Consider the following 12,871-nt stretch of genomic DNA (forward strand, 5'->3'; position numbering starts at 1 on the left):
TGATCACAAAGCACCAAGCTGATCTCGCTGTTCTATGCAGCTGCTTCCCACAGCCATCCGTTCTACATTTGGTAGTGTATATATGTCCATGCCACTCTCTCACCTTGTCCCAGCTCACCCCCGCATCCCTGTGTCCTCAGGTCCACTCTCCACATCTACGTCTTTATTCCTGTTCTGCCCGTAGGTTCTTCAGAACCATTTTTTCTTTTTTTAAGATTCCATATATATGTGTTAGCATACGGTATTTGTTTTTCTCTTTCTGACTTACTCGGTATGACAGACTCTAGGTCCATCCACCTCACTACAAATAACTCAATTTTGTTTCTTTTTATGGCTGAGTAATATTCCATTGTATATATGTGCCACATCTTCTTTATCCATTCATCTGTCAGTGGACACTTAGGTTGCTTCCATGTCCTGGCTATTGTAAATAGTGCTGCAGTGAATACTGTGGTACATGATTTTTTTTGAATTATGGTTTTCTCAGGGTATATGCCCAGTAGTGGGATTACTGGGTCATATGGTAGTTCTATTTTTAGTTTTTTAAGGAACCTCCATAATGTTCTCCATAGTGGCTGTATCAATTTACATTCCCACCAACAGTGCAAGAGGGTCCCCTTTTCTCCACACCCTCTCCAGCATTTATTGTTTGTAGACTTTTTGATGATGGCCATTCTGACTGGTGTGAGGTGAAACTTCATTGTAGTTTTGATTTGCATTTCTCTAATGATTAGTGATGTTGAGCATCCTTTCATGTGTTTGTTGGCAATCTGTATATCTTCTTTGGAGAAATGTCTGTTTAGGTCTTCTGCCCATTTTTGGATTGTTGTTTGTTTTTTTTTGATATTGAGCTGCATGAGCTGCTTGTATATTTTGGAGATTAATCCTTTGTCAGTTGCTTCATTTGCAAATATTTTCTCCCATTCTGAGGGTTGTCTTTTCGTCTTGTTTATGGTTTCCTTTGCTGTGCGAAAGCTTTCAAGTTTCATTAGGTCCCATTTGTTTATTTGTGTTTTCATTTCCCTTTCTCTAGGAGGTGGGTCAAAAAGAATCTCGCTGTGATTTATGTCATAGAGTGTTCTTCCTATGTTTTCCTCTAAGAGTGTTATAGTGTCTGGCCTTACATTTAGGTCTTTAATCCATTTTGAGTTTATTTTTGTGTATGGTGTTAGGGAGTGTTCTAATGTCATTCTTTTACATGTAGCTGTCCAATTTTCCCAGCACCACTTATTGAAGAGGCTCTCTTTTCTCCATTGTATATTCTTGCCTCCTTTATCAAAGATAAGGTGACCATATGTGCGTGAGATTATCTCTGGGCTTTCTATCCTGTTCCATTGATCTATATTTCCCGTTTTGTGCCAGTACCATACTGTCTTGATTACTGTAGCTTTGTAGTATAGTCTGAAGTCAGGGAGTCTGATTCCTCCAGCTCCATTTTTCTTTCTCAAGATTGCTTTGGCTATTCGGGGTCTTTTGTGTTTCCATACAAATTGTACAATTTTTTGTTCTAGTTCTGTGAAAAATGCCATTGGTAGTTTGATAGGGATTGCACTGAATGTGTAGATTGTTTTGAGAGGTATAGTCATTTTCACAATGTTGCTTCTTCCAATCCAAGAACATGGTATAGCTCTCCACCTGTTTGTATCATCTTTAATTTCTTTCATCATTGTCTTATAGTTTTCTGCATACAGGTCTTTTGTCTCCGTAGGTAGGTTTATTCCTAGATATTTTATTCTTTTTGTTGCAGTGGCAAATGGGAGTGTTTCCTTAATTTCTCTTTCAGATTTTTCGTCATTAGTGTATAGGAATGCCAGAGATTTCTGTGCATTAATTTTGTATCCTGCTACTTTACGAAATTCATTGATTAGCTCTAGTAGTTTTCTGGTAGCATCTTTAGGATTCTCTGTGTATAGTATCATGTCATCCGCAAACAGTGACAGTTTTACTTCTTCTTTTTTGATTTGGATTCCTTTTATTTCTTTTTCTTCTCTGATTGCTGTGGCTAAAACTTCCAAGACTATGTTGAATAATAGTGGTGAGAGTGGGCAACCTTGTCTTGTTTCTGATCTTAGTGGAAATGGTTTCAGTTTTCACCATTGAGAACGATATTGGCTGTGGGTTTGTCATATATGGCCTTTTTTATGTTGAGGTAAGTTCTCTCTATGCGTACTTTCTGGAGGGTTTTTATCATAAATGGGTGTTGAATTTTGTCAAAAGCTTTTTCTGCATCTATTTTGATGATCATATGGTTTTTTCTCCTTCAATTTGTTAATATGGTGTATCACATTGATTGATTTGCGTATATTGAAGAATCCTTGCATTCCTGGGATAAACCCTACTTAATCAGGGTGTATGATCCTTTTAATGTGCTGTTGGATTCTGTTTGCTAGTATTCTGTTGAGGATTTTTGCATCTATGTTCATCAGTGATATTGGCCTCTATGTTCATCAGTGATATTGGCCTGTAGTTTTCTTTCTTTGTGACATCTTTGTCTGGTTTTGGTATCAGGGTGATGGTGGCCCTGTAGAATGAGGTTGGGAGTGTTCCTCCCTCTGCCAAATTTTGGAAGAGTTTGAGAAAGATAGGTGTTAGCTCTTCTGTAAATGTTTGATAGAATTTGCCTGTGAAGCCATCTGGTCCTGGGCTTTTGTTTGTTGGAAGATTTTTAATCACAGTTTCATATTCAGTGCTTGTGTATAATATATTCTATTTTGTCTGCTATTAGTATAGCTATGTCTCCTTTGTCTACTGTTTGCATGGTATATCTTTTTACAGTCTTTTACTTTCAACCTGTTTTGTGCCTGAATCTATAATGTGTCTGATGTAGACAACATATAGTTAGATCATGTTTTTTAACCTAGTCTGCTAATCTCTGCCTTTTAACTGGTTTGTTCATTCCTCTTATATTTAATATAATTACACATAAGGTAAGATTACATCTGCCATTTTATGTTTGTGTTCTATGTGTTTTGTATCTTTTTTGTTGTTGTTGTTCCTCATTCCTCCATTACTGCCTTCTTTGTGTTAAATAGATATTTTGTTGTGTGCTATTTTAATTCTCTCATTTCTTTTGCCATTTTAAAAAAATGTATTCTTACATTTGGTAGTGTATATAGTGGGAAGCAGCCGCATAGCACAGGGAGATCAGCTCGGTGCTTTGTGACCACCTAGAGGGGTGGGATAGGTAGGGTGGGAGGGAGGGAGACGCAACAGGGATGAGATATGGGAACATATGTATATGTATAACTGATTCACTTTGTTATAAAGCAGAAACTAACACACCATTGTAAAGCAATTATGCTCCAATAAAGATGTTAAAAAAAATGTATTCTTCAGTCCTTGACCTGGGGATTAAAATTAACATCTCAACTTAAAACAATGTAGTTTGAGTTAATGCCACTTAATTAGAGTGGCATACAAAACTTTCCTTTTAACTCCATCCCTCCTCTTTCCTTTGTACTATACAAAGGGAAATTTGTGTATATTGTTGTACAAGATATATCTATATATTGTACACCCAACAACATGCTTATAATTATTGCTTTATGCAGTTTCTTTAAACTTGTCTATCAATTTCCTTCTGCTGTTTGTATAGAAAAGAGTTAACATAGCCTCACCGCTTATCCTTGGAATGAACTGCTTATCATTGGCTGGCATCTGAGAACTTGGATTTCAGGAGAGTTCCCACCTGCCTAACTGATAAGAATGGCTTATTGTGCCTAAGCTGCTTATACAAACAATATAGTTTATGCTGAACACTTGCTTTTCATCTGGGAATCTGGAATTTTGGCATGGGTCTAGTTAGTCTGACATTTAGGCTTCCTCAGGGTCAGTTTCTGTTGATTGCTTTTTCTCTGTGTATGGACTAATATCTTTGTATGTCTCATTTTTTTCTTGAAAACTGGACATTTAAAATACTATAATGGGCCACCTCTGGAAATCAGATTCTTCTCCCTCCCCAGTGTTTTTTTGTTTGTTTGTTTGTTTTTTGGCTGTACCATGCAGCATGCCGGATCTTAGTTCCCTGACCAGGGATTAAACCTCTGCCCCCTGCACTGGGAACATGGAGTCTTAACCACTGGACCACCAGGGAAGTCCCCTCCCCAGTGTTTTTTGTTTATTGTTCTTATTTGTTTGTTTAGTGACATTTCAGAACTCACTTTTTAAAGTCTGTATTCTTTGTCATATATGGTCACTGAAGACTGCTCTTAGTTTAGCTGTCAGCTAATGATAAGACAGAGATTTCCTTAGATACTTGGAACAGATAAGTCTCGTCTCAAAGTCTTTTTTGAGTGGTTTTCTGTGTGTGTTGGGGCTGGCCTTTAACATTCTCCCAGGCATTTACAACTCCACCTTATCCTTTACTTACTGCTACACAGAGCCTCAGAGTTAGTCATAGGTGAAAGCTGAGGGCCTTCTTAGGCCTTTCTTGAGTAAGCAACAGCCTTGGGCATTTGTGTACCTTCTAGAGTCCCAGGAGTCTGTTGGAGCTTTTCAAAGTTCCCTGTTGACATCTCATTCCTCAGCTTTTCTAAAAAATTTTTTTCTTAACCTATTGTTTGCCCAACTATTTTCCCCTTCCTCAGACAGTTGAGGTATGTTGTCCCTGATTGATTTCAGCAAACACTCCAAGTTCTTTGCAATGGAAAAGCTTTGAGTCAGGTTAAATAAAGACAGCCTTTCAGATGGGGTCTATCAGCCAACCATTAGATAGGTCAAATAATGACAGTTTTTTTGGAATCAGACTTTGAAGGCATTCCAGTTACCTTCTGCCCTTTCCAGTTGCTGCCAGGCTGCTCATTTTCATGGTGACTGTGGGCTGTTGGTTTAGATTGCTACTTTGGAGCTGGGAGTAAGGGGCAGGAAGATAGGAATAGGGAAGGTCAGAATGCCACAAGGTTCTCTTTTTACTGTGACTCCTAAATGCTGCCCAGGTTGCTGCAAGCTTTTGGTTAATTCCTTTTTGTTGATTGTGATAATATTTTCTTTATGGAGATTTGTAGGCCTTTACTATTTTGTTGATGTCTCTAAGTATGACATTTGCCACTCAACCTTCATATCTGCCATTGCCCTGTGGGAACTTCAGTTTTGTTTTTGTTTTGATATTTATTTATTTATTTTTGGCTGCGTTGGGTCTTAGTTGCGGTGTGCGAACTTCTCTCTGGTTGTGATGCGTGGGCTCCAGAGCACGTGGGCTCAGTAGTTGTGGCATGCCAGCTTAGCTGCCCCGCTGCATGTGGGATCCTGGTTCCCCCACCAGGGATCAAACCTGCGTCCCCTGCATTGGAAGGCAGATTCTTATCCACTGGATCAACAGGGAAGTCCCGGAACTTGAGTTTATTAGATTATCTCTTAAGTTTTTTGACTCTCAAAAAACGTGTCGTTTTGTTTTGCTTTAGCTTAGATAGATAGGAACCTGAAAAATACTGAGGTAAATTTAATTTAAAATAATAATGATTTTCAGTTCCTTCTCAATAATTGAATATCTGGAAAAAAGAAAGCACTTCTCCCCAGCAAAATGTGTAAAGTATTAACATTGTACATTCACATTAGTGTTATTTATACTGACTTTTTTCTTTTTGTGGCTATCTCTTCTCTTTCTTCATCTTATTAACGTGTTCGTCTTTTTATATTCTTAGGCAATAGAGAATGCTGATGAGAGAACCATTTCCCTAATTTTCAAATAGTCAAGCTGGTTGCCATGATGGGTGAGTTCCAACTAAAAGCATTTCTCATCTATAATTAAAGGATAAAATGGGAAGGAAAACTTTTTCTCTGTGTGTATGATAAGCTTTTTATGAAGAAATTTTATGATTAAGTAGATTTATGTAATATTTACATTTATTTACTTAATAGATTTTCAATTAAAGCACTTTTTGTGTTGACTTTTACAGTTTTGGGATAACCAGTTTATGCAGGACATAGTATGGACATTCAAAATAAACTGTTAAGATGGATTGTGATTTTCTTAGAACCTGATGGCCAGAGAGAATACTTAGTAAAGAAACCAGACTTTTAAAGGTTGAATAAATGCTGAAGAATGAATTGTTTTAATTACTCAACAGTGTAATAATATAGATAGGCTAAGGAAAATAGCTGCATAAAAATAATAAATCATAAAACTTTATAAAAGAATAGAGCAGTAAATCATTGGTGCTCGAAGAGGATATGTTTTACAACTCTTGTGAATTTCCTATGGTGTCATAATGTTAATGGAAAGAGAGGCTAAAGTATGGGAATGGATTGTGGGTGTTCAGTTTATATATCATTTTGTTTTCTTCTTTACTCTCTTTTCTTTCTTTTCTTCTCTTTTCTCCTTGGGGTTGAGCATTCCAATGTGAGGCAGGGACTGGACAGTGAAACACTAGAAACAAATGGAGCAACTGGCCTGTCCGATCTTAAATGGGGAAAAACGAACTGGGTAGTTGGAAGCTAAGGTTTTAAACTTAGACCAGTATCTTATAACGATATCTTAATGCTGACATGTATTTGCCAATGTTTGTCTTTGTCACACTTTTCCTACCACTTGCTTAACAAATGTATCAATATTAGTCACTCGGATTTCCCTGGTTGGTGCAGTGATTAAGAATCTGCCTGCTGGGGCTTCCCTGGTGGCGCAGTGGTTAAGAATCCACCTGCCAATGCAGAGGACACGGGTTCAAGCCCTGGGCCGGGAAGATCCCACATGCCACAGAGCAACTAAGCCCGTGAGCCACAACTACCGAAGCCCATGTGCTCTGGGCCTGGTGCTCTGCAACAAGAGAAGCCACCGTAATGAGAAGTCTGTGCACCACAACGAAGAGTAGCCCCTGCTCACTGCAACTAGAGAAAACCTGTGTGCAGCAACGAAGACCCAACGCAGCCAAAAATAAATAAATAAATTAAAAAATATATATTAGTCACTCGTATATGTATATACATGGCATTTAGGTCAAGGAGCTTTAATTTGGCTGTGTTCTTTAGTGGAAGGGCTAGCACACTTTCAGTGTGTCTGCTCGTGGCCAAGTGTGTAAAACAAACCTCCACCTTCCTACTTTCTAAATTTCTCCTCTACTGTCTCTTTTATTTATTTATTTATTTAAATTTTTTTATTTTTGGCTGCTTTGGGTTTTCACTGCTGCACGCAGGCTTTCTCTAGTTGCGGCGAGTGGGGGCTACTCTTCGTTGTGGTGCGCAGGCTTCTCATTGCGGTGGCTTCTCTTGTTGTGGAGCACGGGTTCTAGGCGCATGGGCTCAATAGGTTTGACTTGCTGGCTCTAGAGTGCAGGCTCAGTAGTTGTGGCACATGGGCTTAGTTGCTCCGCAGCATGTGGGATCTTTCTGGACCAGGGCTCGAACCCATGTCCCGTGCATTGGCAGGTGGATTCTTAACCACTGTACCACCAGGGAAGCCCTACTTTCTCCTTTTTTAACCATGAGTGCAGTGCCATCATGTGGTCCAGATTCTCCACTTTTGTCACCTTCACCTCCAATTCCAAATTGGATATCCTTTTACTGAATTCATACCAACTTTTCATTTTTGTTGCTCTGACTTGCAGTCTGAACTTTATATTAAATTGATTTACACCATACTTCTCAAATGATACTTATAGTATGCAAAGATCAGTCATTGCTTAAAAACATGTACAAAGCTAGTCACAAGAAACTATGAATATTTAAAAGTGTGTCACAGATATTTGAATTTTTGGTTTAAGATTTTCTCCTGTACTTTTAAAGTAAAATAAGAATATAAGATATCAAATTAAACATTTCTGATAAATTTTTTTTTTTTTTTTTTTTTTTTTTTATTCACACACACACACACTGTATTTTATTTTTACAAGACATAAATAGACTGACACCAAGCATTGTACATGGATGACCACAACAAAAGCAACAATGATTGCAATTACCAAACATGAAACATACTCATACTATGTCATAATATTGACATTCAGTCCAGTAATCCTCCACTGTAACAGCTCCTTTACTTTGCAGTGAAAATTGATTTGTATATTCTTTGCCTCTGAGTCCTTGTGGGATTTTTTTTTTTTTTTTTTAAATTCAGACAGAAAGTCACAAAAATTATACTCATCCTCATCAGTTCACTCAGTCCCATGTAATTAATTTTTTTTTCATCTTGATCTTTTGTTAGCACTTTTATGAGTTCATCAGTTTTTCATTAGAGTTCTGAAAATGCTTATTCATTCAGTTCAGCAGTACAGTCAGTTACCAGAATATAAGATATCAAATTAAACATTTCTGATAAATTTTTTATTTGAAATTATTTCCCAAGTATTTTCCGGTTTTCTGCTCAACTCACTGTCCTTTTAACATGTGTCAGAAATACACTGCTTCTCCTGTGTGACTGTTGGTCAGGCTCTGGTATCCTTCAAGCATCCTCTCTGCCATCCTCTCAACTCATGATCCTATGTTGTTTATAACCTGTCTAATTTTCCTAGTACCTGTAACCACCATAGAGATTCTTAATAGAGTAAAACAGTCTAGGAGTAGTGCTTGTAGTGTATGTTCACCACTTTGCTTGATCCTTTGGGGATTTGTTAGCTTACATCTTATCAAAAGTAAGTTACCTGCTGGGTACTTATTTACCATCTGATTCTCCTTCATTCCAGAAAAAGAAGGAATTCAATTAAATAACCCTTCAGTTGTATGTCATCTCCCTAAGAAGTTACTTTTATTCAAATGGCTCTCTTTACTTCTTTACATGTACTATAGAAAACGGTATTCAGTTTTTTAAACAAGGAAGTTAGTATATGTAAATGTGATAAGAGATTTAAGCCAAAGCCTTCCCAGGCATTTATTTATTTTGGTGTTATAATATTAAACATGTAATGTTAAACATTAAATATTGTGAAAATGCCTAAATTCAAGTGTTTAATGAAGAAAATAATTAAAACATAGATATGTTTAAGAGTTTTCCTTTCCCCAGTATAGAATTAAGGGTCTTACTTTTCTTAAGGCTACATCAGATAATTTTATTCCAGTTCAGATCATTTTCAGCTTATTCTTTTCCTAAGGGAGGATTTATTTTTATCAATAAATGACATAATCTGGCTTGGACCCATATACAGTACACATGTTGTGATTACATTATACCCATCTGGCTCAGTTACTGTTTGGCTAAGCTAATATTATATAGAAATTTTATTTTACAAAGAATACTTTGTGAAGGATTAAAATTTTCTCCAGACCTGGAATTTATTAACAAAACCTTTGGAGCCATTATTTTAATTTTAATATGCAAGTTTTTTCACTGTAGAACAGAATATATTGAGTGTTATAAAAAATTAACACGTTAGAGAAGTCAGCTATTTGTGTCTTTGAAAGACTGATGAAGCCATTGACTTGGCACATTCTTTTTTCTTTTTTAATTTTATTTATTTATTTTTGGCTGTGTTGGGTCTTCGTTTCTGTGCGAGGGCTTTCTCTAGTTGCGGCAAGCGGGGGCCACTCTTCATCGCGGTGCGCGGGCCTCTTACTATCGCGGCCTCTCTTGTTGCGGAGCACAGGCTCCAGACGCGCAGGCTCAGTAGTTGTGGCTCACGGGCTTAGTTGCTCCGCGGCATGTGGGATCTTCCCAGACCAGGGCTCGAACCCGTGTCCCCTGCATTGGCAGGCAGATTCTCAACCACTGCGCCACCAGGGAAGCCCCATTGCCACATTCTTTTTAATGATCTCCCTTTACAGGATAAAGCATGTTTTAATTACTACTGCTCTGGAACATAAATTATTCTTCACCAAAATGGTTACATTTTAAAATGTAAGCTGTAAAGTCCCTCAGTTTCTTTATTTACCAATTGTTGATTATCATTAGTAGAGTTGATTTACTAGTGAAAATCAATTAAATTGTCTCTGAAGTTTTCCAGAGATCATATAATTGACATTACTAGGAGGCTTATGCTTATAGTCTTAGAAAGAAATCTTTGATGTGTTTGGAAGAGATTAAAAGTTCATGGTTCATGATCCTTTCATTCAGTTTTATGGATTCATTACTTTTTTCCTGCATTGATACCTTTTAAGTTGTTAGTGGCTGAGACCATTAGTTTGTCTTTTAAATGTAGTCTTGTTGAACGTTATGGTGAAGAAGTTAAAAAAAAAACACTTCCAAGTATCAGTAGGTCTTCATCCACCTATAAAGCGTTTCTTTGTTTCTGACTTGAAGTATCGATGAAAGAGAAAAACTCTAAAAGGAATTCCATACTTTGAACATAAATGTCAAATAATGATGGTATTTATAGAAAGTTGTTTATTTTTTCCCCACTTGTTTTAATTAAGATTTTAGATGTCTTGTTGATGTTTTGTTTAGGAGTCATAGAAAAGAATTTGTCATAACAGGGCTGTTTTGACCCATATGCTAGGATGTTACATCATTAGAAGCATCAGAATGACTTTACTTGCCTTATAAATGTCTCGTGTGAACACCTGTGCAAGTATGATGCAAGTGCTTGAGTCTAGTGCAGTTTTAATGTTACTTGTCTTCAGCTTTTAAATAACTGAATTTTTATTTCACCAAAATAGCAGGAATGTAGGCATTGAAAATGTTCTAGATGCATTTTTTTTGCATTAAATTAATGTATTTTTGCATTAAATTTTACTATAAATTTTGTATTGATGTCTATGATAAATACATATTGAAATTACAATTCTGTGTATATGTTATTTTAAAAATACCTAGATGATCAGCAAGCTTTGAACTCAATCATGCAAGATTTGGCTGTTCTTCATAAGGCCAGTCGACCAGCATTATCCTTACAGGAAACCAGAAAAGCAAAATCCTTATCACCAAAAAAGCAGGTATTTGTCTCAATAATATTTTAATAAATATATATTGTTATTCTATGAAATACTTTCTTTGAATATCCTAATCGTATAGAGGGTTTGTTTAAAGTGATTAGCTTTTACACTTTCGAATCAAGTATTTTGTTGTTTGTCATACATTTTTCCATAGGGTGTCTGTTTTGTTTTGTTTTGTTAAATGGTAGTTTCATTTAATGTGGTAACTTCTCTCTAGAGTTGATGTTTCATCCAATTCTTAAGGCACGTAACACAAGCAAGTGGTTTTTATTTAAAATAGTCTATTATTCTGTATATTTACAGATGAAGATCATTTTGATTCTTTTTTTAATTAATTTTTATTGGAGTATAATATAAAATTTGTTTGGGATGTCTAACATAAAAAGTGGAAATACAGTATTCTATATTGCCCTCTAACAGAATTAGCAAATGTCTCAGACCCATGATGCCATCACTAATAGACCTTGGTGCTCTTTCCTGTTGAGCCCAGATTCAGCAACCTAGTTCTCAGCTCAGCTCTTTGGTAGACACTATCAATTGATTGGAGTTGACACTGAAAATGAAACCTTCTTCCCCCTCTGCTCTATTTTAAATGAGTGACTAAGAAAAAAGTGGTTTAGAAATTCTGGAAATTTTATCTGATCTCTGAAATGATTTATTATTTCATTACAGAATGATGTCCGAGTCAAATTTGAACACAGAGGAGAAAAAAGGTAAGGAAGGAAACATTATATGTTGGTTTATTGATATAATCAAATGCATGTCCTAGTTAAGACCATTAGAGGTTGTTTTTAGAATTTTAATGAAGGTTCATGGCTTACAAATTGAGAATGGAATAGTCCTTGGTAACTGTAATGTGTCCTTAGACTTAAGATAGAACCTGTCAAAATTCAGGCTAAACATCAGAAATGATTAATGTTTTTACTTTGCAGTACTAGGAAATAAATAAGGTCATTGCATAATGCAGTTTTAAATATTACCATTTTTTAAAATTTTTACTCAGTGGAAATTAAATATATTTCTCCTTATTATAATTGTATCATCCCTTCAGATACCATATAGAATTTAGGTGCATGGACTTAAATTCACAATTTTGATTATTCTCAAGAGACTTTAATCATATGACCTGTATTTAATTAATAACATTGAGGAAAGTGAGTTGGAATGGTGACTACAAATTACTTAGCGGAGGTGGAAGCCTAGCCTTCAACTGGGTATCTGTATCTCAGTGGAATGGTGGAAGTCGTAGTAGTGGTGGTTGACAACAGAATTGCTAAACAAGACCTAATAGGAGTTAGAGAAGATGGGATTTTATTTCTATTATTAGTGTCTCATTAAATTAATTTAATGAAAGATCTAACCATTTTAAGGAATTTTAAAAGGCTCATAAATCATACAACCTGAAGATGTAAAAATGTTTTACATGGAGATGTTTAAAAAAAGGAGGGGGGGGACATACCAGATATACCATACATGTATTGTCCAATCTACTTTTTTCCTATTTACAATTCTTTATGGATATTTTCTCAATTTTTTTTTTATTCATTGAGCACTATTTATTGAGTACTTACTATATGCTAGGCTATGAAGGGAATAAAGTAAGTGAAATAGACATGATCTCTCCTGTTACAAAACCTACGGTCTAGTAGAATAGTCTCCAAGCTTAGGTGCATGGTCCCCAGGGGCAACACAAGTCAATCCTTTGTGAAATATGAAGAAAATTCTAGAATTTTAAAATTTTAACCCTTTAAAGATATTTATCTGGGGGAGATATGCTTACATGATATATATATGTGCTCAGAAATGTTGAGTTGATAAGGGTACAGGAATCAAAATTTGGATCCCTGGAGAACAGCTTTATTCTTTTTAACAGTTTCGATGCATTTCATCGTATGGATGTCACATAGTTAAGTTTAATCACTTTCCTCAATGAACATTTTACATTGCTCTTTTATGTTCATATAACACTTGCAGCACAAATTATAAAGTACAGAACATTTAGAGAATTTCCTTTTTATAATTTTTATTAAGATAGAACAAACTTCAGAGTTCTTGAACTTTGTATTGAAATATTGGT

The 12,871-nt window shown here is 36.0% G+C and overlaps 1 protein-coding gene across 5 annotated transcripts in view; it reads left to right on the forward strand.

Annotated features, from left to right (window-relative positions):
- MAP3K2 (mitogen-activated protein kinase kinase kinase 2) overlaps positions 1–12,871 on the forward strand; it is a 90,461-nt gene that overhangs the window by 48,009 nt on the left and 29,581 nt on the right. For all 5 annotated transcript variants that reach the window (XR_005020550.1, XM_036857198.1, XM_036857197.1 and 2 more), the window contains exons 2-4: positions 5,640–5,708; positions 10,676–10,794; positions 11,467–11,507. Coding sequence is in view for 4 of the 5 variants with exons in the window: in XM_036857198.1 (XP_036713093.1) it covers positions 5,702–5,708; positions 10,676–10,794; positions 11,467–11,507 (167 nt within the window). In the remaining variant the exon portion in view is untranslated. The remainder of the gene's footprint in view (positions 1–5,639; positions 5,709–10,675; positions 10,795–11,466; positions 11,508–12,871) is intronic.

This window comes from Balaenoptera musculus, chromosome 7 (genome assembly GCF_009873245.2).
Source record: "Balaenoptera musculus isolate JJ_BM4_2016_0621 chromosome 7, mBalMus1.pri.v3, whole genome shotgun sequence".
NCBI classification, from domain to species: Eukaryota; Metazoa; Chordata; class Mammalia; order Artiodactyla; family Balaenopteridae; genus Balaenoptera; species Balaenoptera musculus.